This window comes from Trametes versicolor (assembly GCF_000271585.1).
Source record: "Trametes versicolor FP-101664 SS1 unplaced genomic scaffold TRAVEscaffold_3, whole genome shotgun sequence".
NCBI lineage: Eukaryota > Fungi > Basidiomycota > Agaricomycetes > Polyporales > Polyporaceae > Trametes > Trametes versicolor.
In genome coordinates, this window is record NW_007360323.1 from 3,134,217 (window position 1) to 3,159,569 (window position 25,353).

At 57.4% G+C, this 25,353-nt stretch overlaps 8 protein-coding genes across 8 annotated transcripts; 3 read left to right on the forward strand and 5 right to left on the reverse strand.

Annotated features, from left to right (window-relative positions):
• Positions 1-1,033: 1,033 nt before the first annotated feature.
• Positions 1,034-2,481, reverse strand: TRAVEDRAFT_35573 (acid protease; the record flags this gene model as incomplete). The annotated part of the gene is made up of 4 exons (XM_008036751.1): positions 1,034-1,495; positions 1,552-1,821; positions 1,874-2,252; positions 2,306-2,481. The coding sequence occupies 4 exons, from the start codon at positions 2,479-2,481 to the stop codon at positions 1,034-1,036; spliced, it is 1,287 nt and encodes a 428-aa protein (XP_008034942.1).
• A 552-nt stretch (positions 2,482-3,033) lies between these two features.
• Positions 3,034-7,389, reverse strand: TRAVEDRAFT_70355 (DNA replication factor C large subunit). Its single transcript, XM_008037669.1, has 20 exons — positions 7,227-7,389; positions 7,119-7,164; positions 7,053-7,062; positions 6,971-7,000; positions 6,846-6,873; positions 6,206-6,795; positions 5,983-6,153; positions 5,652-5,924; positions 5,481-5,597; positions 5,182-5,422; positions 4,997-5,122; positions 4,848-4,933; positions 4,748-4,795; positions 4,554-4,691; positions 4,335-4,491; positions 4,144-4,280; positions 3,805-4,087; positions 3,592-3,743; positions 3,426-3,537; positions 3,034-3,371 (listed from the first exon to the last, which is right to left on the reverse strand). The coding sequence occupies exons 1-20, from the start codon at positions 7,341-7,343 to the stop codon at positions 3,213-3,215; spliced, it is 3,021 nt and encodes a 1,006-aa protein (XP_008035860.1). The 5' UTR covers positions 7,344-7,389; the 3' UTR covers positions 3,034-3,212.
• A 247-nt stretch (positions 7,390-7,636) lies between these two features.
• TRAVEDRAFT_45023 (uncharacterized protein) lies at positions 7,637-10,161 on the forward strand (the record flags this gene model as incomplete). The annotated part of the gene is made up of 5 exons (XM_008036914.1): positions 7,637-7,662; positions 7,715-8,122; positions 8,190-8,446; positions 8,507-9,530; positions 9,588-10,161. 5 exons carry the CDS (start codon positions 7,637-7,639, stop codon positions 10,159-10,161), a joined length of 2,289 nt encoding a protein of 762 aa, XP_008035105.1.
• A 261-nt stretch (positions 10,162-10,422) lies between these two features.
• On the reverse strand, positions 10,423-11,165 carry TRAVEDRAFT_76927 (uncharacterized protein; the record flags this gene model as incomplete). The annotated part of the gene is made up of 3 exons (XM_008037670.1): positions 10,423-10,482; positions 10,541-10,723; positions 10,788-11,165. Coding segments are annotated over 3 exons (621 nt in total), but the record flags the coding sequence as incomplete, so codon positions are not given.
• A 3,661-nt stretch (positions 11,166-14,826) lies between these two features.
• On the forward strand, positions 14,827-17,963 carry TRAVEDRAFT_35576 (uncharacterized protein; the record flags this gene model as incomplete). Its single annotated transcript, XM_008036752.1, has 2 exons — positions 14,827-17,430; positions 17,484-17,963. The coding sequence occupies 2 exons, from the start codon at positions 14,827-14,829 to the stop codon at positions 17,961-17,963; spliced, it is 3,084 nt and encodes a 1,027-aa protein (XP_008034943.1).
• Positions 17,964-18,404: 441 nt separating this feature from the next.
• Positions 18,405-19,236, reverse strand: TRAVEDRAFT_45026 (uncharacterized protein; the record flags this gene model as incomplete). Its single annotated transcript, XM_008036915.1, has 3 exons — positions 18,405-18,705; positions 18,750-18,790; positions 18,844-19,236. 3 exons carry the CDS (start codon positions 19,234-19,236, stop codon positions 18,405-18,407), a joined length of 735 nt encoding a protein of 244 aa, XP_008035106.1.
• Positions 19,237-20,402: 1,166 nt separating this feature from the next.
• Positions 20,403-21,442, forward strand: TRAVEDRAFT_164034 (uncharacterized protein; the record flags this gene model as incomplete). Its single annotated transcript, XM_008037671.1, has 2 exons — positions 20,403-20,654; positions 20,717-21,442. 2 exons carry the CDS (start codon positions 20,403-20,405, stop codon positions 21,356-21,358), a joined length of 894 nt encoding a protein of 297 aa, XP_008035862.1. The 3' UTR covers positions 21,359-21,442.
• Positions 21,443-23,070: 1,628 nt separating this feature from the next.
• Positions 23,071-25,174, reverse strand: TRAVEDRAFT_27535 (uncharacterized protein). Its single transcript, XM_008036685.1, has 7 exons — positions 24,756-25,174; positions 24,655-24,694; positions 24,533-24,604; positions 24,364-24,480; positions 24,052-24,308; positions 23,840-23,984; positions 23,071-23,775 (listed from the first exon to the last, which is right to left on the reverse strand). Exons 1-7 carry the CDS (start codon positions 24,879-24,881, stop codon positions 23,477-23,479), a joined length of 1,056 nt encoding a protein of 351 aa, XP_008034876.1. The 5' UTR covers positions 24,882-25,174; the 3' UTR covers positions 23,071-23,476.
• Positions 25,175-25,353: the final 179 nt, after the last annotated feature.

Here is a 25,353-nt window from a genome sequence, read left to right on the forward strand (position 1 = left end):
CCAGCAACTCTTCATCCGGCTCAACGTCTTCTTCTCCGGCCTCTCTTCTCACGACCCGCAGCGCGTTGCGACAGGCTCGTGCCTCGTTTTCGGCTATCCGACCCCCCGTGGTCGTCAGATCAGGCTGTATGCTATTGCCGCCGGCGCCTGGGCCCTCAGGCGCCCTGTCCGGCTGACTATATGCGCCCAAATTAGGTCTCACCACCCCCTCGGGAGGTGCTCCGTTATTTCCTTCACCAGCCATAAGTGTATAAGAGTAGTAAAAAGGTTTTACTCAACGAGGATTGTTCAAAAAGAGACGTCAACGAGCGGGAGACGTGGTGGAAGAGAGCGAAGGCGACTAGCGCCCACGGCCTAATTCGCTCTCTTCCATATCCGTCCGCACGCTTAGTAAGCACTCGTTAGGCCTAGCGCTCGTACCTCGCTCTGGGCATAACAGCACGCCTCTATGTTCTCGGAAACAGCCAGAGAGGCTGATGTCAGTGAAACGAGGAAGCGCGTACCGAACGCCCATCTCTAGGAGGAGGGTGCCATTGATACCTGGCGGCCACATATCGCGCAGCTGAGGTTGGCTGGAAAGCTCAGACTAGAATTCTAGCTAGCGCGTAGGTAAATGAAGTATGTCATCCGGGTATGAGACCGGCTGATCAACGCTTGATGCCCCCACATAGCAGGGATATATCTGGCACTTGGCGGTGTATGATTACGATATCTTGGAACGTTGTTACGCCCGTCTCACGCATTGTACATTAACACGCATAGATTCTCGATGAATGCAAATACAGTTCTCCATCTCTCGCCGCCACGGGGAACGGCTGAATATTCACAGTACTTCCGGGCCACAGCTGTGCGAGTCCGTAGTGGTCGCTGATCAACGTGATACTGTTGCTTTCACCACCACTATTACTGGAGGTATGTATGAGAAATTCAGTGCGCTTTCATCACGTTCATGTTTCCAGAATTCAGGGTATTGATCGTGATTGGAATATATAGTGATAGATACGATACAGATGATGCGTTCTCTGCGCAACTTTTAATTTGCAGCAGCCTCATCATCGTCTTCGTCGGGGCTCAAGTCCGACAGCGCAGCGAACCCAACCCGCTTCGCGCCCATGTCGAAGACCGAGAACACGTTGCTCAAGAAGCGGTCGCCGATGATCCAGAACGGCTGGTGGTCCGACGCGACGACGTTGCCCGCGCACCGGGTGGCGTCTGAGCCGAGGGGCGCGCCGCGGAGGCTCTCCCCGGGCATGGTGAAGGCGCGCCCGCCGAACGTGAAGTTGGACGCGGGCGAGCTGGAGCAGGGGATAGTGTAGTAGCCCGCGCCGATCTCCTCCGACGCGTCCTTGGAGCCGGGAATCGCGGCGTAGAAGGCGGCGACGTCTTTCGTGGGCCCGATGACGGCGGTGGTGCCGGTGTCGATGATGGCGGGAGTGTTTTGGGCGATGGAGGTGCCGTTGATGGAGACTGTGTCCATGCTGATCTGCCAGAATCCCTAGAGAAAGGATGGGTCAGAGGGTGGCCTGGCTTGCGGGGCACAATGGATCGTACCTCATCGGTGACAGGCATGTAGGTGATGTCGCCTTCGTAAAGACTCTTGTCCAAACGCCCGACGGTGAGCTCTGGGTTGTCGTTGTCCAGGCGGAACGCGAATATGCGGTTCCCGGATGCGAACGGCTTGAGCAGTTTGTCGACGACGGACTCGGAGTTGTATCTGGATATCTCTGGGAAGCCCATTCCCATAATGCCGTCCGCACCGAACTGGGCTGGGGCGAGGCCTCCGGAGTAGTCGCTGCTTGCGCCAACGACAGCACCATTAACCTATCAACTAGGTTAGCACGTAGGGGGAGCGACATGCATGGAATCTACTTGCCTGGTAGCCTGCGAAGATTATGATATCGGTCCATTGCTCTCCAGATGCCTCCGTTCCGTCACCGTAGGAGACAGAGTATGTTTTGTGAAGGTCTTTAGCGGAAGAGCTTTTTGTCGGATCGTATTTGCTGTGTCCATCGCAGTTCGTGGTGCAATCCTGCCCAGGCAGGAAGAGGTCGGAGCTTCCCGTGTCGAAGTCGACTTGGAAGTTTTGGGCAGGCGTGCCGACGTGAATGGAGCCGCGCCACATGTATTCTTCAACGGGTTGGAGACGTAGCAAGCCGGGCATGGCGAACCGCTTCGACAGCAGCTCTTTGCTTGAGAGCGGATGGGGTTTGCCCGTGTTTTGTTCGTATGCGGCGAAGCCTCGCTGGTAGTTTCTGGTTGCCACTATGTCAATACGAGAGGCATATGGTGGGATATGAGTGCTTACATGAGACGGCGGGTAAGGTGGGCGCGCAGCGCTTGAGGGTCCACGGTTCCATCTTCGGCCGTGAAGTCACCGCGTTTGGTGATAGGGATGCGAACGGTGTCCACGGAGCGCTCCACCGGGGAGGCAACGGCAAGGGTAAGGAGCGACGAGAAGACGAAGGCGATGGAGAGCTGCATGGCGAATGAAAGGTGGGCGGGATTGAGGCAGGAGAGGATGATGGGTGACTGAGACTTGAGGGGCAAGAAAGGACCTCTTATATACGTATACGAGAGCTCCCTGCTGTTTGGAGCGAGGGGCTGCATTCCACCGGGTTTTTCCTGGAATGAATGTCATCCGCTGCGAGTATTGTGGATCGACAGCGTAGACCATGGCGTAGAAGGCGGGTGTCCCGCTTTACCGAATGTAGGTCCACCAGGCCAGATCGCAACCCAAGTGTAGGTTTTGATTGGGACCGACCCATGTTGAAGGGACACGGTAGGCGGCCCCGCCCGGACAACAACTCGCCCGTCGGATCTACCTAACTTGGTAGTATAACGTCGGGTCGAGGTGGAGGCCTCGCTTTGACTTTGCAGGCCACTTAGCGATGCTACCCCAGGCGGAATTCATATGTCGTGCTCACCATGCTTACCGAGACAAACCGGACCATCTCGTCTTAGAGAGTTCGAACGCTCAGGGCTTAGCTGTTGAAGTAGCGGTATCTATCTCACTCGACACAAGGTCAACCCGGAGTTAAGAAGATATTACGATAGTCTGTTGACTCGACATGGGACTCAAAGGCTAAGATACAAGGATGAGCGCAGTACAAATCACATAACGCAAGACAGAAACCAAGACCATATCCGCACCGGTCCAAATCGCAACGCCTCGACCCTCGGCTCCCGGATGCGCACCCTCCCCACGACCGCGTTTAGCCCTTCTTCACGGTCTTCCCCTTCGAGCCCTTCGAAGGTGCGGGAGTGGCTTTCGACTTTCCTCTCGGCTTCTTGATCAGGGTGTCGTTCTCGGCCGCGTCGTCGGAAGCGTTCCCCTTGTCATCTTCCGCCTCATCAGCGACATCTTCGTCAATCTACGATTCCGGTCAGCTATAGTGGCACCACCCATTATCGCATCCCATGCTCACGTCGAACGCCTCCTCGAGATCCGGTGCGGGGCCGGCCGAGGCGAGTTTCTTGGGAACCTTGCCCAGCGTCTCCGCCTTGTGGAACGCGATAGGATGGTCGCGGGAGTTGTACCTAGACCGCGGTTCAGCATAGGGGTTAGCGATGTGTGGCATATCTACGACTCACTTCTTTGTGAACGACGTCTTCGTCGCAGTCGATATCTTCTTCAGCACATGGGCGTCTGCACGCTCGTCGACGCCGAGCTCGACGATTGTATCCCAGTCCTCTCGCGTGAGGAAGTACTCATCCATGGTCTCGATCACATCGTCCACCGCGCTCTGTGAATATTTGACGTTAGTCTCTGAGCACACAGGTGGCCGCTACAGGATAGCAACGTACCGCGCCCTTTTCCGTAAGCGGCTTCACAATATGAGGGAACAACGAAGGGATGTAGGACTGCCGAATCTCAGCCTTATCGCCCGAGACCTTTAGTCGCATCCGGGCCTGCACGTCAGTCAGCTGCCGGCTCAGCTTGCTCTGCTTCGAATTCTGCCCGAGCCATTGAGGGAAGCTCATGGCGTTCGGACCACCATAGCCGGCGCCCATCCCGTACAGGAAGGATGCAGGGCGGACTGTTGAGCAGACTGCATGCAATGGCATGAGTGACCAGTACTGGTTAGGTCTACAGTGGCCGTGTCAAGATCCAGCAGATTGTATGTGAATGTTGCGGGAACTAACCCGTGGATCAAACTGTCAACGATGTCACCGTCCGAGAGTGACTCCGCCGCCTTGTACATGAGCTCGAGATGTTTCAAGGTCTTCTCGGGGCCATCCGTATTCCGGATACGAGAAGGTTGAGTCTTCAAGTAGTTCTCCTGTTGAATCGTGATGTGAGGAAACCATACCGTCCAGCTCAATAGACTACAAACCTGCATGAAAAGAGGCACGAACGACGGATCGTGGAAGTATAGCTCGATCTTGTCGCCGAGCGTCTCACGCGATGTGGGGGAGAACATCTGTGGCCCTAGCATCTTGTTGATCACACCGAAGGGCGTCATCACCGTATACTTTTCGTTCATCTTGACGCTATGCAATATCAAACCGCTGTGAGCAAACGGCCCATGCAACGTGAATTGGGATGATCTCACAGCGTCTTGCCCTCATCGAAGTCCATTTCGGTGTTTGACAGCTTCCACGTCGAAAGCATGTTCAGGACTTGGCGGATGTCGGACTGTGCACCCTGAACGAGCTGGTCTATCACGTTCGCAGGGATCTTCAGCTTCTCTCTGACAACAGAGTAGATTATTAGCAGGGCGCGTTAACATTGCATGATAACACATACTTGAACGCTATACTGAGGATTCTCGACCGGATAGCGGTAGCCTCAGGCCTAGAAAGCTATCAGCGATTCCCGCGCGCTGGAATCCAAATGGCTAACGTACCTCCTGTAAGAAAGATTGAACGTGACATTGGTCAGCGGCTTCAGTTTCTGCGCGCCGCGATCATTTGCAATGCAGATGATTGGTATCTGACGGTCGTCCGCACAACTCAGTGCCATGCTCACGAGGAGGCGGTCGCAAGGGGGATGTACCTTGGTTTTCTTGATAAGAGCGCACAGCGCACCGACGCCGCCTCGGTCACCCGCGGACATACCGTCCACTTCATCCATGATTAAGCAGGACTTGTCTGTGATTGTCATGCCCACAGCGTTCGTCGCCTATAATCCGCAGTGAATAAGTCGAAGAATATCACCAGGAGTAAAGACGTTTCACTGACATGCCCACCGTGCATCCACCCGTCCAAGGATGCATTCATGATGTTCGTACTGTTCTCAACGAGTTTCTTGCTGCGCGCGTCGCTAGCATTCAACTCGATGGGCGTGAAGCCAGCCAGCTTGGCACACAGATGGGCGCTCGTCGTCTTCCCTATTCCAGGCGGGCCCGTTACCATGACCGCACGGTATATATTCATACCATTCTTGCCAGGCTTTTTGAATCCACACTGAAGGCTCCCTGACCTGGTCACAGAAATGAATACCAAGCCATTGCGAGGTGAAAACGCCAACGCCAACGAACCAGCTTCCCAGCCATTCCTGCAGTTTCTCAACTTGACCCTTGTTTCCGCAGATCTCCTTGAGCGTCTGCGGTGCATACCGTTGGGTCCATAGCTGGTTGCTCGCAGCGGGCTTCGCGCTGCAAGCCCATGAGCACCTGCATGGGATAAATACCGGAAGGGCAAAATCTCACCTAGTGCCGGCAGTCGTCTTCGCCGTTTGCTTCTCACGGCGCTCCATCTCTTTCGCGCTATCGCGGATCGCCTCCTTCTCCTTCTCAATTTTCTTGCGAGCCTTGTCGTCGAGTGCGCTCTCGTCAACCACGCGCGTCGCGATGAGATTCAGAAAGCCGTCCTCATCGAGCGTCTTCAGCTTGTTTTTCTCGATCGCCTTCAGCTTGCTTGGGCCAGCGTCCGATCCGAGAACTACGTAGGAAGTCTTTGAGGAAGGCTGGCCGACGACTCGCCTGAAAATACCGGTGGTCAGCTGAGTACAACTGGGAGAGATGTTGAGACGCAACGTACCCGCCATAGCGTTTCGCCAGCTCGACTGCCTCTTCGCGCGCAAGGCTGCTGAGCTCGCCTGTGAACACGAAGCTAAGTCCCGCAAGACAGTTGGGGTCCTTCGGGACTGGAATCTCCTTCGAGCCTGGATTTGAAGGACCTGCCGCGCGTGAGGCTTTCATCGCATACCAACTACCAGTACATCATTAGTAGTAATTCAGTGTGGTTCGAGACCAAGTCTTACTTCGGCTTCTTCACACTGGCGTCATCCACCTTGGCCTCCGCAGGTGTCGACTTCTTTTCCGCATCCTTCACAGGTTTCTTCTCTGCGGCCTTCGTTGGTTTGTCCGCTCCCTCGGCCTTAACCTTGGTTGAAGACTTTGCAGGCGTTGGTTTCGCGGGAGTCTTCTTCGCGCTGGGCTTGCTCTTGCCCTTCTGTACTATCTCTTCGTCGTCGTCATCTAACTTGAACTCGCCATCGTTATCGTCCTCCTCAGAAGATGCAATGAAATCGTCGTCTTTAGCCTTCTTGCGAGCGGGCGCGGCCTTTCGAGGCGCGGGGGCCTTGCGCGGTGTGGACTGCTTCGTGGGTTTCGTCTCCTTCGCCTTGGGCTCGGGCTTCACCGCCGATGTACTTGCACGGGGTTTAGATGCGGACGGGGCCGCTACGGCCGGCTTCTTCTTTGGCGGGGACTCCCTGGCCATGTCCTCTTCGTCGCTCGACTCGACTATTGCTGCCTTCTTGCGTTTCACGGGTTGGACGCGAACTGGCTCGTCGTCATCGTCATCAATTTCCATGACCTCTTCGCTCTTCAGCTTCTGCACCTGCGGCTTCTGTAGCGAAGGGTGAGTTTGTGGCTGAGGTAAAGAGGTGACTTGCTTACCGCAGCTATCTTAGTGGGTGCGGGCTTCCTGTTCATAATATGAGAAGTCAGAGATATATCGAGTTTGAGACGTATAGGGTAGTGCCAAGGTGGTCAACGTTGAAAATGTGATGCGGGTGACGTACTTGGGGGACGTCGGTTTCTTCTTCGGCTCCCTATGTGACATGTTAGACTTTCAATACGAATTGCTCTCCGATAGGTGCATACTCGTCGTCGCCTACATATATTGATATGAGCAAAGAACGTTGTGAAGCAGTGTACACGATTACTTACTAAACTCTATAGTTGCCTTCGCCTTGACCGTCTCATTCTTGTGCCGCTATCCATGCCATATGTATATGTTTACATATAGCAGACGCATTTGAGGATACCGGTACTCACCGATGCGTTTGTGGCTTGAGATGCACCCTGAGAGCTGCTTGCAGCCGCTGGGCCACCGAAGAAGCCACGAATGTCCTTCCCGTGCGATTTGGTCGGCGCCTGAGGTTTACGGGCCATGGACTCTGATCACTTGATTGACACAGGAGTCAAAAATCAAAGATTGAGCACAAGACGCAGAGGATCGCGACCGTGGAGGACTGAGGAAGCTGGAGGAGGGAGCTCGATCATAGGCGCGCGAGACGCGCTCGCGACGCGCCGCGAAACGTCACACCGCGAACGTGACGCGGCGTGACACTCCTCTTCTCCTCTCGCCACCACTCAGCCTGCACCCATCCGTCCCGCTTTGAGTCAATAGAACCCGCTTTTTTCGCCAAGAGACGTGGCTTTTGAAGGCCGAAAACAATTGCGCAATGAGTGGAGGACCCGCAAGCTCACGGTGCGTACACTACATTCGCACCGCAAGCTGCTTACAGAGCAAGTAAGCACAGATTCGCAGCTATCTACGACTCCCTCCCTCCCGACGTGCAACATGCCATCGTAGGGAAACAACTCATACCACTCCTTGATCTCGTGAGCAAGACGAAACGCAAGAGGGTCCTCGCGAGCGCCGCGAAGATGCAGAGGCGGCACGCAGGCATCCCGGTTCTTGACCTCAAGGCGAAGCAACGAGAAGTTAACGCCTTGCTGGACGAACTACATCGTGACGCGAAGCGGTCCTTCGTGAAAGAGCGTTCCCACCGGACAGAACTCATCGAACAGACGGTCGAGAGCGTTACGAGTTGGCTGAACGACATCTGGTGCATAGTCTACGAGCATAACGTCGACTTCTTGCTCGCTCATCGCGCTCTGATCTTCGTCGTCAACGTCCTTGACCAGATCGCACATGGACGCGCAAGGTGAGTCTTAGTGCGGCTACGGCAGACTTCGCTAGCTTGGACAGTCTGGCTAATCGTGTGTATGCAGCTGTCGCTGTGCATTTACGAGTATGTATGTCCCTATCACTCTGAAGCGGAGGTGCGGGAAGTTGGTCAAATCATGGGAACTCAACGGTGCACATCACATCGAAGAGGTCTTGCAGTTCATCTGGCGAGACCTCTTCCTGAGCATGCTTGCCTCTGGGAGCAAGCGCCACCTTGCGAAGATCCCGGAGATGCTCGATGACATCGAAGATCTCATGGGCTGGACTTCCCTGGAGAGATTGGTGTTCGGTGGTAGGAAATGTAGGTCGATGAAATCCCGCTGCTACTGTTCAAGGCTCTGATACATATCTGCGCGTTCAGGCAAACACGACCACGAAACAGACGATGGCGAGACGGACCCATATGCCTTTGACACAGAATCCGATGTTGACGAGGAGGAAGAGGCCTTCACTGACGAAGACAGCGATCTCGACGCGCCCGTCGGGAATGAAGACTGGATTCCCAAGGTAGCATACAGGGCAACACCGGAGCACGCCAAGCACTGGTCCCACCGCATCAGCTCACAAATGTGGCAATTCCGGCGATACGTGCAGTCAGCCATGACCTCCGTCTTCAAAATCACGCCATCCCTCCGCCTCTACCTTGCGTTGCGAGATAATTCAACCGACCCTATGACGACAGAAGCCGAGCTCAAAGCCTATCTGTCCCAAATGGCGACCTCCTGCCCAGAGGTGTTCTCTGCTGCGCTCGAGATCTACGCGTGCGAGAAGAATGCGGACAAGATTGCAGTGCTGCTCAAGACACACGCGCACCTCATCCGCCCGCGCGACGCGTCCGTCATGCAGTCTGCGGTCGCCACCATGGCTTCGAATGCGGTCCACCTACCCCGCGCGCTCGAAATCATCGAGAAGGAGCTCCTCGACACCGCGCACGCCGTACACGCTGCGCTGCTAGGTCCGTTCTCCCAGCTGGAGACCGATGATAACCGCGGGGAGATCGAGCAGATTGTCAAGCTTCGCCAGGCAGCCGCAGGACGACAGGACCGCGTTGAGCGCTGGGTAGACGCGGTGTGCACCCCGGGGATGAACGCGCCAAACCCGATGGCGCTGGCGGCGATGGTGATGGGATTGCCGATCATGCCCGCTATGGACGGTTTGGAGGATGCGGATCCTCTGGGGTACCTTGACTTGGACCCGTCGGACCCGGACATGGAGGATCTGAGAGAGGAGTTTCGGCCGCGGCTGAAGAATCGGTTCGAAGGCTGGTCAGACACGGCTATCACCGTCAAGGGCGGCCCCGCCGTCCTGCAAAAGGTGTATAAGGAGGTTGCGCAGCAGATGCCGTTTCTCCGCGCGAGCGACGTTGTCGAAGACATGCTCGGCCGGTGAGTACCTTCTCGCATGATTGCCCATTAGCCCGCAATAGCTAAGTTCCCACGTAGGCTCGCGGACAAGCCGAGCAAGCAGTACCTCGTCGACGCTGTAGACGCGCTCTCTGCCTTCGTGAAGGTACAGCGGCGCAAAGCGGCAGCCGCTAAGAACGAGCAGAAGCGTCGCGCGAACGCTACCATCCAGACGTCTGTAGCAGGCCCGTCCAGCCGTGTATCAGCATCCGCCTCGACTTCCGCTTCTAACTCCACTATCCCGAGCCCCGCCATCCCTCCTACAGAATCTATGTCTGCAGGCACTAGCACTTATGCATCACCTACAGTGGCAGACGACCTTCCCAGTCGCCCGGAGACCCCGCCGCCACCTCTTGAGCCATTCACGCCCGCGCCCGCGTCGCTCTTCACGTTCTACACTGGACATATCGCAATGCCCCAAGGCGTCGCTGGACCTGCAGGTGGGGGCGTATTTGGCGGCGGTGGCGGGCCTGGCACCCCTGGCGGTGGTGGGTTCGGAGCCGGAGGGGGGTTAGGCCCCAATGGAGCAGGGCCTGACCCTGGTTTTGGAGGCGCGTTCGGAGGATTTGGAGACTATGTCGGAGGGTTCGGCGGCATGGAGGACGTGGATTGAGTTTCCGCATAGATGAGCGTAACGTGAACTCTGAGAAGAAGTTTTGTCGATGTCCTGTAGCGTACTTTGCACCTTTTCTTGCAGACCAGTTGGAGTCAACCTCAACCCGACCCCTCGCAAATCATCAAGCTTGCAAGGACAAGCTGGTCATTGAGGACCAGAGGCACTGGTTGCATCTATTGGGGTGTACTGCGTCTAAGTAAAGGCATCTACGAGAACTTCTACCGACGGAGGTTATATCTCGCCCCGCGATAGTCGAATGACCTCTCGTTGAAAGTCTTCGTCGTAGCCAATGCACTTCATGGACCACGCCCGGATGCACTAACAGGGGCAAAACGTTAGCTTCGCATCTACCGCGGCTCGAAGCAAGCATATGCACCTCATGCCCGGCCCCGAGTGCGTTGTTGACTTGCTCACGAGTGACATGCTTAAACAGGCCGTCCGCACTATCGACCTCCGCCCGAGTGGGCTCGCGTCCCAGAGTACGACGGAGGTGTATGCGTGCCCGAAGAGTCCTTCCCCAATCCTTCTCGGAGATGTTCTTCGTCCACACCCCACGAACCTATCACGTAGCCGTCAATATATTACAAAACTCAGGACATCGCTATCAGAGCTGGCATGCTCACTGCGTCTGCAAGACCGTGCCACTGTGCCACCGTCAGCAACGGCGCAGGATGTGCCTCATACTCGCCCAGATACAGCCACTTTCCGGTCTTGATCTTTACAAACAGGGTCTGGCGCTCCGAGTGGCCCTTGCGCGCCGTCCACGGATCCCCGGGGAGGATCGTGTCGAAGTAGAGGCCGGCATGCCCGGGAACTTGTGGCGCGTGCGGGTTCCAGAGGAGATTGATGCACATGAGGTTTCCGCGGCCGTGCTGTGCGAGCTTCTCTGCGCTTGGGCCAGGGAAGGTGTCCATCGAGCTGCCCCCGTACCGCTTCGCGAGCAGCTCGCGCCGCACGGTTATAGAGCGGAGATCTTCAGGGAGCGAGATGGGGTAGGGCTGGAGAGCGTCGGAGTTCGATAGGTGCAGCTGGAGAACGTCCTCGTCTTTGAGGAGATACTCTTTCTTGACCTGTGCGTCCGGCTTTGAGGATGAAGATAAGCGGCAGCGTCTTGAGATTAACACGAAGCTAAGAGGTCACAGACATTCCTGAGCTTGGTGATGGCACTTCGTGTTCCTTCCAGAGTCCCATCATTCTCCGTTAGGTATTCGTCTTTGACAGGCTCCGGCGAGGCTGCTTGCGCTGAGACTTGAGATGTATCCAATGTGACAACCTTCCGATCTTCCTCTTCCTTTTCCTCTTTCAAATTCTCCTATGGTGCATAAGCATCTATGCCGCACTGAGAATAACCAGGACATCCACACCGTCACAATCCCCTCTTCATGGAGATTATAGCGCATCCGATAGTGAGACTCTGACGTCGCTATAGAGCCTACAGGCCACTTCACGTCCTGCTGCTCTACTAACAACATAGAATAGTTAGTATATGTAACGACAGATATTGTGTTGATATACGCACCAGCGTGATTCAATTTGCGTTGCTTGCGTCGGGATGTGGCGGAGAGCACAAGGCTCTCAGGCTCTTCTTCTCCTTTGAGGCTCGATCCCGGCTTCGGGCTGGCCTGAGGTTCCTCATGGCGACGCTTGCGCGTTTCCTCAAGAACCAGGTCTTTAACATCCTCATGTTCATCGGAATCGTATAGCTCGATAACGCCGAGCTTATGCATCGGAGCTGCCATGCCGTCGTCGTAAGTGCTGTTACTAAAAGTGCGCGAGGATGAAGGCGCAGTTTTCGGCAAAACGCTAGTCAGTTCACTCTCGTCGTCCGAGTCCAATATTTCCAGGGGATCCGCTGCGGTACCGGCCGCCGCTGAGGAAGTGAAGTGGGGTGATTTCCTTGCAGCGGATGGCGTTGTCGATGCATGTGAGACAATATCGTCTGGGGAGCTCGTCGTCTCAGGCTATCGGCACCAATACATGTCAGTAAGAAAACTGCTTGAGTGTAAAGTATTAGACCGCAGTACTTACGGGAGAGTCGTCCCGGATTTCTTGTCTGGAATGGCCTTCGGAATCTGAGGCTTGCGCAGCTGAGGCTTCACCAAAGAGCGTCAGCGCGAGCTTCCTCTTCCACTCGGCGATTTCCTCGTCTTTCGCCCTCAAACGCTCTACGAGCTTGTCCTGGCCGTTCGACATGAGGTTGGTGGGCGACCTCTCTACCCCCATAGACCGTCCAAAGCCCGCGAGGGGGTTGAGACGTAACGAACTCGCGGTGGCCGCCTGCATTCTCGGTTATGGATCCCGATCAGATCTGGCCTCCCGTCAATGCTCGATCGAGTCGAGGGTGCGACACATTTCTCCCTCCGACCACGACATACTCATCGTTGAGCTAGGATTCAAACTTCATGAAGACGTTTCGAAGTGAGATCAACTCGTTACATAACCAATAGTGAGCATTCAACACATGTCGTGCTTCGCTGGCTGGCTGCGACCTTACAAAAGTCTTCTTCTTCAGCGCATACAGCCTCCAGTGGATCAATAACAGTTGCAAGGCGACAATCAGCATCTACCCCACCCGCAACAACTTTCACTCTGGCGAGCAAATCAGCACGTTCGACTAGCCACTCGCATCCGCCACTGCGCCTCCTGCTAGGGCTTATGATGGTCTATGTTCTTCGGCAACTTACTGAGGCCACTGGACCCTTGCTTAGGCTCTAAATCTCGGAACTGCCCCCTTCTAGGCTACTTCTCTGCTTCCGAAAACGAACGGTCTACGCATGTATCATATCACTCACCCTTGGTGGTGAGTTCATATCCACCAAACGGCGGTCATTTCGTGTCCGAATCTTGACTCTATGCGTCTGAAGTCCCGGTCCTCAGTCTTTCTGCACCTCTCGCGCTCTTCTGAGATCGACTAGACTCTGCTGTGACTAGACCCAGGTCCTTCTGTTCGACTACCGGCTCGGGACGTCTTTAGCTCAACGGCCTCGCGTCCAGTCCGCATGTTCATCGTGTTTGCGGGACACGGATCCGTTGGGCAGTGCGATCATTCGACATTGCCTCGAAACTTGCGTCCTCATCTTCCCAAGTCGCTTCAGCAAATCCCTCCGAAACCGTGCTTTTCGGAGGGATTACCGGAAAAGACGAGAAAGGATACCTGTGACGGACGCTTAGGCCACATACTGGGAAGTCGAAAGATTGAGGGAGTTTCTCTCACTTCCCGTCATCCTAACCAGTGATCTGACTTATGGGCACAAATTACGGCGTACCCTGGCGCACCCCGTTGTCTACACGCGGAGATCCTGCGCTCCTCCGAGTGGTTGCAATGGCCTAGAAGCTGCACATCAATATATGCTGGACATGCGTCAGGGTACTGTTAGATGGCGATTCTCGTTCTGTTGCCTTGCTCTATTGCTATTGGAAAGGACATGCTATGTTCGCATTCGGCGATCTTGGTCACCTCGAACGCCATTGGTGATGCCCGTTGCCCATTCCCCCGTCTCGGTCGATGCGTGTTTGCATACCCCATGAAACGATGTTCCTGCCAGCATCAGAGCCCCGGGCTCTACACCGATGCTTCTAGTCAACCCAGATCGAAGATACTGCGCGGGGGCGCATTGCAGCACCATCTTGCTGAAGTCGTGCCTCCGGCAAGTAGGCGTCGTGTGCAGTGTCATACTCCGTCCCACTTTCAATCGGTGATATCATGCTCGAATAGGCTTTCAAAGATTAGGCTGGGTGCCGGGGCCGCGCCCAGGCATCATCGCGCAACGTGCAGTGAGCGTGTCCTGGAGCCTGGGAGTACGACGCCAACGGAAGCGCGTGGGGCGCGGCGCGCATCTGTCGCACACTGGTTTGGGCTCGACAGAGCGGCAGCCGACCTGCTTCATCCATTCCCAGCCCATACAAACGTGGGGAGAGACGGACGGATATGAGCGCAGGAATATGTCAAGCACGCGCCGACACGCAGGGCTGAATATAGGGATCGGGCCGAGGAAGGCGAACTGGCGGTAATCAGCCTCGAGGCAACCATGACCTTCCTTACACGGCCTCCCACCTCGTTGTGGACCAGGGCGGATGCCTTGTACCCGCACACTCGCCCGCCACGTTGTTAACGCGAGTACAATGAATCACGACCTATGAAGGTGCGATCTCTTCTCCTCCCCGTGTTTATCCTTTCCGACGCGCCATCGCTCTCATTCCCCCCTCCAGCGACTTTGGTCAACCAGAGTCCCTCATAGATTATGCCCAGTCAATCTCCGCAGCACAGTCTGAACCGGAAGCAGCAAACACACCTCAGCCAGCAAGGTCAGTTGCCGTTCGCTTCATTCAGATCATTCACACCGGCCTTTGTTCTGTGCGAGGCATCACTTCCCCCGGACCTCCCTCTCGCTTCGTTCCAGCACTCAGTACAACATCCCATCGATCTCGCTGTGGCTGAGCTTCGTGCGGGATCATCCTGATATTGCATTCCCTCTCCTGCGCGACGATCTACTTATTGTGTAGCTCTTACGTCTGCACGACTTAGCCTATCAAGCACTTTGTCTTATTTGAGGCCGGATCCCGACTTCTTGTTCGACGCTTCTTTCTCCTCTTACGTTCCCACCCCGCTCATACGCTCTCCCCCGCCACATAGGTCCAATGCAGAACATAACGCCTCGTGAAATGACCCCCTCGCCCTCGTTCCGCGAGAAACAGAGGGCGATCAAGGCGCATTCGATGCCCGCCGTCCCCTCACTCGGGCAGATCCTCGCGAGCCAGAACGGGCAGATGATGTACCCCCAGGCACAGCAGCAGCCCAGCCCGACGACTTCCAACTCTTCTCACCAGTCCCGACGCACTCCCCCGCCCACCTCCCGCATCTCGCCAGTGACGACCAAGGTGGCGTCGCTGCCGGAACGCCAAAGCACCCCGCCACCCCTTCTGCACACCCACAGCCAGCCGGTTATCTCCCAGCTTCCGAATCAGCACCACCCGCGCCCCGTCAACCGCGTCCAGCAGCCGCCGTTCTTGGCCCAGTACCAGAACCAGGAGGACAACTGGGCGATCACGGAGGAGCTCATGGCGGAGTTCGAGCGGGAGCACGGGCAGTACGGTGCGCATCCTCCAGGCACCGCCGGAGTAGCTTACGCGGGCGGTGTGGCGTCGAGCCGGACAAAGGCGCGGCACGACTCTGTCCCCGTCCCCGTCCCCACCGCTCCCGCGAAAGACCCTGCGGTGGAGCGCGTGCGTGCTGCTGATCGTGCGTCCCCCAAAGATTCAGATAGCGGCAGCGTCGGGGCGGCGAAGCGCCAGGCGCGGGACAAGGAGCGCGAGGCGCAGGGCGCCCGCGAGAGCCCGAAGACACGCGACCGCTCCGGAACGGTCTCGTCACAGCATGTCAACGAGGCGCAGGGCAACGTGCGCACGCCCGAGTATCGTGGCTCGCCACAGTACCAGACCCCGATGGCGTCCCCGGGCGAGCGCACCGCAGCGTATACCCAGTACGTCCCCGAGGCGTACCAGTCCTCCCAGCAATCCGCAACGCAGCCTCCGGTGCGCAAGCCTGTTCCGAACGTGGGAGTGGCCGAAGCCGCGACCACGCGGTTGACGCCGCCCGCGACGTCGAAGCTCGCGAACAATCACACGCCCCCGTTGCAGACGATGGCAATGCGGCCCCCTGATCGCTCGTTACCTGTGCAAGAGGAGCTTGAGGAAGACGTCGGACACGAGTTCGAACACGAAGAGCCGCAGTATGCCGACATGCACCATGGTTCGCCCACCCCTTCCTCCGACCTATACCCCGAGGGCCACACGATCCGCTACGAAACACGCCACGAGCAACGTGATGATGACGACGACGAAACGCTTAACGAAGAAGTCGACGAACACATCCAGCAGAACAAGAGCAGCGAGGACTCCGAAGCGGGCTTTACGCCCCGTTCGCCCTCCACGAACCTGCCCGAGCGTCCCCGCGATGTCCAGTACGTGGGTCCTACGGGTCAGTACGCAGGCCTGAATGCCCAATACGGGCAAGCGCATGCCGACAACCAGAAGACCATCCGGCAGAAGCCTCGCGCAGCTACCATCGACCAGCTCGGTATGCGAAGCTTCGATCCCGCGATGTTCGAGCACGAGATCAACGGCCTCAGGGGAAGCAATCACGACTTGCCCTCCAATGGCCATCGCGAGCGCGCATCGCAGTCTCCTCAGCAGGTGCACTCCGAGCCTCCTAGGCCTACGCAGCAACAGCTACCGCCTCCTCAGCAGCAACCGCAGGCCCAGTATGATCCGCGTCTGTACGCGCTCAACCACATCTTGGATCAGCGCCTCGGATATCACTGGAACGGTTCCGAACACCAGTCGGACGATTTGCAGAGTCTGTTCGACGACCCCACCTCGTCCTACCTGCAGACGTTCCTCCGCTCGGCGAGCGCGCGCCCTGGCGCGCCTGTCCCGCCGACCCCACAGAGCCACACCGCGGCACCGTCACCCTCGCCGCTCATCTCCGCGATGCCCTCCGACGTCGAGCCGCGCCAGATCGGATCTCCATACCCCTACCCGTTCACGCACATCCGGCGCCAGACACACTCCGGAGCGATCCCCACGCCGTCGACGAACTACGACATCAACAACAACCCGGCGATAATCCGCGAGCAGCTCGCGCTGCAGATGCAGATCTACGCGCTCAACAACGGCCTCGCGCAACCCTCGTCCGAGTCTGCGTTCTCGCCGTCCTCGACGCCCTACCCTGGCCCCGGCTACAACCCCTGGCAATTCGTGCCCGCGGCGGGCACCGCGGGTCTGAATGCACATATGGCCACCGCGAGTATCCGTTCGAGCCCGAGCCACGAGCCCGTGAGCCTGCCTCTGCCGCCGATGCGCGGCCGTGGGCTACGCCGGCGCGAGCCTATCAATGGGCACCTGCGCGCGGCCCAGCCCCCGCGCCAGACGCGTCCGAGGGTCAAGCCTCCGCCGCGCGTGGACAGCACTCAGCCAAGGGAGACGAGCCCGGAGATGTCCTCTGGAGAGGAGACGAGCACTGCGGGAGAGGAGCGCTTCGTGGACCCGTACGTCCAGGGGGTTCCCGGGATGAACGGCAACGGGAACGGTGCCGTCACGGAGATCTGGGATGAGCCGCTGGAAGGCGAGGACGGCGAGTGGGTGGATGAGGAGATCGATGGCGAGGAGGAGGACCTGCTCGATCTGGAGTACCACCCGTCGTTCGTCAGCAACCCGCAGAAGAGGCGACGCCGGTTCGACACGCGCTGGGACGCGCTTGTCCAAGCAGTGAGTGATTTTTCCTACATGCGTTTTCGTACTCGCCCTAACAAGCCGCGCAGTTCCAAGCACTGGACAGAGAGACCGACGCGACGCTCGTGCTGCTTGCTGCGCCCTCGCACTCCACGAAGCTGCACGCGCTCACGTCGCGGGCGCTCCGGCGCGACCCCGCGCTCGCCAACTCCCCCGCACTCTCGAACGTCCGCCGCGGGTTCTCCGCACTCGCCACCCAACGGCGCACCGCGCGCAAGGCGCAGCACATGTCGCTTGCCGAGCGGCTCTCCTCGCGCTCGGACTCGTCCGTGGACGGCTCGCCCGGCGCGAACTCCCCAGGGGAGATGGACCTGCGGCGCGCGCTCGAGGCCGCGCTCGGGAGCCTGGGCGCGTTGTCGGCGATCTACGACCAGCGCGAGGCGCGGTGGAGGGACGAGATGCGCAAGCAGAACGACGACCGGGAGCGCATTGAGCTGCTCTTGAGGCAGGCTCTGGGCCCGGTCGCGCTGAACAGGCACGGGCCCGGGATCGGTACCAACGGGGTGTGAAGTAGGGTAGAATAAGTAGTACTGTGCGGTGTATGCTACTGTATGCTGCGAGGCCGCTTTGTATGTCTGTTATATGATTATGTAGTACACGACTGGACATGACGAATGGCTGTAGAGAGTGCGTCGGGTGTGGGAGGTTTTACATCGCCAAACTTCACTCAGAAGGAGGCGGAGTACTTATGTATATGGAACGACCCTGGATCTACCTATCGAAATGTACCCATGGATGTCTTTTGCTTGTGTTCCTGGACACGACCTAATGCTCCTATCGCAATAGCACTGCGGCTCACAGTCTGGCGCACTTGGCCACAGGTTCGGATCAGTGGGTGTACATCGCCGTTCCGGTAGTTACTACGTCGGCATTGGGTAAAGGATGATGAAGCAGGGTACACTGCGTGAGTCCTCGACTTCGAATGATATGCTGACAGACGACCCCCCGCGTTACGCCGCATTCGCGCGCGCCTCGTTGTCGTAGAGTATGCCGAACTTCTCCAGGCGCTTCGGCGGAGTCCAGACCACGTCTTTCCGAAGCCGGTGCATCCGCAACAACTCGCCCTCGCGGGGTTCGAGCACAGCGAGAGGGACCCGGTCGGAAGGCCATAGGCCTTCGGGGTCTGGGAAGAAAGCGAACGGATCCAGGATGCGGAGGACGCGGAGGACAACAGTAGGTCCGCCTTTCTCCGCGGGGAGCGGTGACTTCTCGAAGCAGCACAAGGCAGTACCCTCTGTGAGTCCGCAGCGTCTGAGCATATGGTTTACGTTCATATTCGCATGGAGAGGACTCACTGGAAAACATCGAGTATATCCTTATGTAAGGTCGCCGCCATCTTATATATGGTGAGACTTGCAATCGGAAAACCTCATGACGGTCGTGGCCTACCAGCCGAAATTGGGGTTCGCATGCGGAGAAGTCGAGCAGGAACGGCTGTCCAAAGCCGTAAATGAGCCGCGTGTTCATTGATGGGCTTGATTCCTTTGGTACGTCCACCTGGGAATCCGAAAGGAGCTGATCCTCGGAGACTAAGCCGTCTTCGACGAGGACGAGCCATAGGGGATCGGGATGTAAGCGGCGGCGATGACGCACGAGGTTGAGCAGAGGGATGCGCCACGGTAAACCATGCTGGGTCATCAGATCCGGAGACGATGAGAAGAAGGCCGGGTCTGGAGAGCCTGTGACGCGAAAACGAATCTCGGCGGCAAGAGGGGGGGCACCCGGAGGAAGATGATAGTAGAGGAATCCACGGAGATTCGTGGCGGAGGGCACATCTCTCATAGTAAATTTCCTACCCCCTTTGGCAGTGAAGGCCGCTGTAAGAATCAGGTAATTGCGGAAATCGCTGGGCCGTGGCGGTAGGTCGATGAAGTGATCCCTGGTCAATTTTCCGAGATCCAGCGTGTATCGGTAGGTTTGCTGTTCCCCCTCTTTAATCGGCGCTTTCCGACGTAAACGTTTTGCAGGCTCGCGCGATGTGTTGGTAGGCGTTAGCTGCTGCGGTGTAGCCGTGACGTGGATGTGCCTTTTCCGAGTATGACCGTCGGGGCGGGTTCGAGGGTGACAGGCACATACGCCTGGAAATGATGACACCGTCTTCAGCCCGTCGCTTCGAAACGCGGCTGAGCGCCGAATTAAGTGGAAGTAGGTTTCTGGCAATGACCCGATTTTGGAGGTGTAACATCGTGCCCATACGTTCCCCCGTGTGTGCAGCGGCCGGCAAAGTCTGCCTGTGCGGATGAAAGCTATCAGTACTATATACAGCTTGTAACGGCACCTAAATAGATACTTCTTAGTACACACTGCGTACGCCCGACTCGAGCAAGTGGCCCAATGCGTCAATCGAGGACAAGTTCAACTATACTAGTTGCCAGAGCGCCGAACGAGTCGCCGGTGGCCGAAGCCAAATTAGGCATTATTTGACTGTGTTTGTCCTGCCGTCCGAGTAACTTACAGGCTGCAGCCGACCCAAAGCCGACCACACCTATCCAGGGACGGGGATCTACAGATGCAGGCTAGGAGTCAAAAAATTGACGTAGATGAATAGTAAGCAGTATCATATGCAGCCAATCTGCAACAAGGCAACCTGAAATACAGTAAGTATCTTATCACGCTAACTCGTGCAGGAAACCTGGTATCGCTGGACAATATACAAAGGATCGAGCGATACTCCTCTTCGGATCCTGTTTCGGGCGATCGACAGAAGCACGAGCCAAAGCGAACAGACGTGGATGGGCGCTTCGGCTTCGAATAGAGCTCCTTATGTCTTGTCAGGATTAGACGCCTGTACAGTATATATACTAGTACAGTACTGCTTAGTCTCTCCTTACGCGATCGTCCACTCTTATCATCGTACGGCCACCCCGCGTAAGCACTGTTCACCCCTTTGAAGAGCCATGGCTTATTCGATGTGTTACAGTCTCCCGGCGGTGGTTTAGGTGGCTCAGATGGTTTTCCACTGCCAGCTTTGCCCGTCCTCCTTCTATTGGGAGGACGAACTTTTCGAACACGAGGACGATTTCCACCCCATTTGTGGCCCTTGCAATAAGCGGTTCTCGTCCCAGTGGGGTCTGACACAACACTACGTGCAAAGCCCGCGACATGCGTACTGCCAGAAATGCCGCCGCCTCTTTCCGGACTGGTCCGCCCTCTATAGTCACTACGACGAGCAGCACTACTACTGCAGCGTTTGTAGCTCAGTGCGTCGGCTACGATGTAAACGGCCTTGTGGTGCTTTCGCTCACTTTCATTCTCTGCCTAGATCTTCGATTTTGAAGTCGGCCTTCATGAGCATCGCCGTCAGAAACACGCCAACCTGTACTGTGTTCCGTGCAAGCGCATGTTTCAGAACGCGAACAACCTCGATAGCCATCGCCGTTCATCCATTCACCAGGGGCGCACCGTCCAATGTCCCATGCAGGGATGCAAGGGGACGTTCGTCTCCACCGCCGCACTCGTTCTCCACCTCGAGTCCGGTGCGTGCGTATCCCGTATGACGCGCGACGCCGTCAACCGCATCGTCGTGCAGGTCGACCGCTCGAACATCATCACGAACCCCGCGCGCCTCATCACCGGCGCGCCCACTTCCGGGGGTACGACGGTCACCGCGACCTGGGCTACGCAGCGCGCGTGGAACGGGACGCACTACGAGTGCTACCTCTGCCATCGCGGGTACAAGTCCCTCCACGCGTTGAACCAACACCTCCAGAGTTCGGCACACGCGGAGAAGATGTATCGCTGCCCGCAGGGGTGGTCCGGGTGCGGCGCGGAGTTCGGCACCCTTAGCGCGTTCTGTCAGCACGTTGAGGGCGGGAAGTGTGGCGTGCGTCGCTTCCAGGGCGAATTTAACCGGGTGATGGGGCAGCTGTCGAGTGGCATGAAACAGCTTACGATGGGCAGCTAGATTTCTCACCTTCTGCGGCCGATGGTGCGTACTATCTCTCGTCTTCTGTAGTCGCGTTTATCGTTAAAGTAACGATTAAGATTCTTCCCCCATAAACGCCATCATACCCTCGCTACAGGCGCGTCGCACACGTGATCGCGACACGTCGCATGTTCGACGCGCCTGGCCACAAAAGTTCGAAGGTTGGATGATTGCAAGTACGTCAGTGCTAGTGCAGAGTTCACTCTATTCGTTTGATCAAGCTGCGTTTCGTCCATCCGCTCACAGACCTCTGGCACTAGGTCTTTCTCGCGGGCGTTAGATAAAGATTTTGGTGTATTACTGAAGTGCGTTTATCTTCTCAAAAGAAAGGTGCTTGTCGACCGTCCGTATCAAGGACTATCCATGTCACATTCAAACATGGTGTGCTATGTCCCACAATCGGCCATTCAAATTATCCGGTGGGGTATAAGATGCGAAGATGTCAGTCCGTATCACTCCTCCCCGTACATATACCCTACTAGGACTAAGACAATCCTCAAATGCGCCTACCCTTTTTTTCCATCCTCGTGCTTTCTCGCGCGACCACTAAACACATCGGTCGAACCTTCGAACAGGCTACGTCTGCTGCGTGTATGCGCATTTGTGAGGTGAGTGGCTCTTTCCATCCATCCGCCCGGGGAAGCGGGATGAAGCTGACGCAGGACACTGCAGACAGAACCCTTGCAACCTACACATTCTTCGCCCATCCCGGATTGCCTACCGTCCCTGCGGAAAAAACACGCGCGAAATCACTGCCGTACAGTGTTTACCCCTTACCCTGAGCCGGGGCGAAAATCCCAGCAAGGTGCAAGTATCCTGTTGCCGTCGTCCACTACCGTCCTCCGCGCGAGGAGCGTGCCAGGTCCGTATTCGATGCTCGATGCTCGATGGGACGCGCAAAAGGCAATACCAGTGCCGCAGAGAAAGAGTACCGAACGCGAGATCTCATGCTTTGGCGACGTGGGCAGCTGTGCTCAACACCCGTCCAGTGCAAACATAAGCCAGTACGTTGCGTCGCTACCCGGTGCTTGACGATTCCCCCACTCTCGCCATCGGCGTCCTTACGTGTCGCGTCTGAAACCGCCGGAGGCGCTGCTTGGACGACATACCGAGGGGGCCACTCTGGCAGAGAGCTCAGCGACCTGACATCAAGGGCCGATATCGCCGAAGAAAGGGACGCTACGGGTGAACTGACTGCACGAAGCGGGCCCCGGGCCATAGCGCCATTACTCCTCGACTTCCGCACAACGTTCTGCCCCTTCCCGGGCCTGCCCTAGAAGACGCGCGCATTGGCTGCGGCTAATCTTGCGCATGGGTCATACGAATACAGATTATCGAACGGGTGACCCGCGGAGACGGGTGCGAGATCCTCCATCTTCTGCATTTTTGTGGTCTTGTTCCGTTCGCCGGATGTCCTCGACCGAGAAATTCCCCTCGCCACCACGACGGTGCCGGGCGGTGACGTCGAGGATGTACGGCAACTGAACAGGTCGAATCGAGCTACGCGTGGAAGGCGCTTGATCATGGATGAGCTCTATGGGAATCTCATCGACATCTACGCGCTCGGCCCCACGAGCCGTACGATCCAACGCATGCATGTGGGCGAGGTAGCTTTGAAGGAGCTTCATATTCTCGGCCCCACGCTGTTCAATACGCGTCCCTCGACAACTATCCATGGACAAATGGCCCGTCGAAAGGATCCAGGACCCAGCCTCGGACGTATTCGCAGCCTTCCAAGGGCAAGGCGACTCGCGGCTCGAGGTACAGGAAGACTCAGTCAGCACGCGCACACCGATCTCGGGGCCCAAGTACGGCGTACTTCGAATGTGTACTTACATGTCTCCCTACTCGCATGTAACTCTCCGAGTATTGAAACACCATTCCCCACCGCTCAACGCCCAGTCCGCGGCACGCATATGCGAACGAATGTAGAAGTATCGCATTTCACGCGTGGAAAAAAGCGTACATTAACGAACGGATAGTCTATACGCATCCGACCAGGGCGCGGCACCGTGACGGCGCCCGCGCCCCATAAAAACATTTTCCTGCGGGCGCGCACTTGGGCGGCCTCTCGCAGGTGCGCGTGTGCGGAGCGGCTCAGTGGCTCTCGACGTCGCGCTCGACGGACACGTGCACCTTCACGCCCTGCTCGTGCTCGTAGCTGAGCTCGTCGTACGGGCGGTTGAAGCGCTCGAGCGGGATGTTGACCGTGTCGGAGCCGGTCTCGACGGGCCCGCGCGTGCCGCCCGGGTGCGCGAACACGGGCATCGTGCCCTTCGTGTTCGAGGTGCCGATCGGGCCCTCGGAGGTGTGCACGGCGCCGGCGCGGCCGCGCGCGCGGAGGTTGAGGACGAGGCGGCAGCAGAGTACTTGCGAGAGGATGAGCGCGAGGAAGCCTGTTAAGGGATTGTGGTCAGCGGCTGGCGGACAGAGAGAATGAGGCAGAGAGGGGGGACGTACTGTTGATGTTCTGGATGTTCACGTTCGACTGGAACATGAAGATGGCGTTGAGGATGTTGACGGCGGCGACGGCGATGAAGTATATGAGACCCTCGGTGACGAAGATCTTCACGAGGTGCGAGCCGCGCGCGTGCATGGTGGTCAGCTAAAAACATACGACGGAGGGGTCAGTCAGTCGCCGTCTTTACCGCTGCTCTGCGGAATAGGCGCACCTTCCAAAGCGTGAGGAACGTGCAGAAAAGGTCAAACGCCACGGGCGCAAGCCAGAAGCCGGACACGATGTGCTTGCCCGGTGCGTCGCTCGCGGTACAGGGGCCCCGCGTGACGACGGGGAGGATGGTCTGGTGCACACCCGAAATGGAGACGAAGAGCAGGAACGCGGTCTCGCCGAGCAGCATGGCAGACAACAAGATCGCCGTCCACCGCTTGCGCCCGAGGAACGCGTGTGTGCGCATGGCGAGGATCGCCTCTGGAGAAGTATCGGTCAGTTGGAACGCGCCGCGCGAAGTGAGCGTTTCACGCACCGGATCCCAGGGTGACCCACATGCATGTCGCGGCGATGAGGAAATGGAGCGTCTTGCATTGCCCGACGGTGAAATTGGCGTTGAACAGCCAGAGGCAGAGCGCATAGGTAATAAGACCTGCGCCGGTCTCAGTGAGCTACTGCGCACGGCTGCGGAAGGTTAGACCGACCGTAGTATCTTGTCCATAGGTATAGACACTTGATCGATGTCCATCGGGATTTCCAGATGACTTCCCACTCGACTGGATGCAATTGTGAGCGGCGGGATTTTTCCCTAACTGAGTAAACCCACCTTGTAGACATACTAGCCAGTCCCATACTGCGACGGCCATCTAAGTAAAAAATCACATGTCAGCGTGAGCACCCCCTTCATGCTCAAAGGTTATGGCGTACCATTGCAGAAGTGTACACCTGCAGTACGTGCAGAAGACCGAACGCAGTCGCGATGGCCTCGGTCGTAACGGGGTCGGCGCCCAGCGACGCCGCCGCAATCTGGTTTACCTCGTACATGCCCGACATGATGACTGGTGGAACTCGGACGTGTACCTGACAGGGACAGGGGGAGGAGGGAGGGGGAGGGGTATGGCGGGACAAGATGGCTTGCCGCGTAGCACAGCAGCGTTCATATCACTGCGCCAGTTGCGGTCCCGTCAAATTGCGCCAGAACAACTGTGCGGCGCGCGGGCTCGGGGCTGCGGCCTTCCAACAGGGTCGGGAAGCGGTCTGATGTCGGGGGGTCCGTGGGGCAAGGCTGGGCGGCGAGGCTAAAGCTTGCCGCCAGACTCGAGTGTGATAATGTCCGACGACGACGGTCCAGGCCTCGAGGCGCGAAGGAATTCGGTGGCACTGCAAGGGGGCACCGCGCGTCAGGATGAGTTCATGAACAAAATGACAGCATCGTGGCGCCGGCGCGGAGATCAACAAATAAGGGCTCGAGGAAACCACATGACGGTAACCGAGATCTCTGTTCCTGACCGACGTACGGAAGAGT

What these genes read in the sequence shown, in the direction of transcription:
- TRAVEDRAFT_70355 (XM_008037669.1), bottom strand. Translation starts at nt 7,343, where the DNA reads ATGGCCCGTAAACCTCAGGCGCCGACCAAATCGCACGGGAAGGACATT. An exon ending in CTCAAGCCACAAACGCATCG is followed by an intron (nt 7,165 to 7,226) that starts GTGAGTACCGGT and finishes TGGCATGGATAG; the next exon opens with CGGCACAAGAATGAGACGGT. An exon ending in ATCTCGAGGAGGCGTTCGAC is followed by an intron (nt 3,372 to 3,425) that starts GTGAGCATGGGA and finishes CCGGAATCGTAG; the next exon opens with ATTGACGAAGATGTCGCTGA.
- TRAVEDRAFT_27535 (XM_008036685.1), bottom strand. Translation starts at nt 24,881, where the DNA reads ATGTCGGGCATGTACGAGGTAAACCAGATTGCGGCGGCGTCGCTGGGC. An exon ending in CCTATGGACAAGATACTACG is followed by an intron (nt 24,481 to 24,532) that starts GTCGGTCTAACC and finishes AGACCGGCGCAG; the next exon opens with GTCTTATTACCTATGCGCTC. An exon ending in CGTTCCTCACGCTTTGGAAG is followed by an intron (nt 23,985 to 24,051) that starts GTGCGCCTATTC and finishes GTATGTTTTTAG; the next exon opens with CTGACCACCATGCACGCGCG.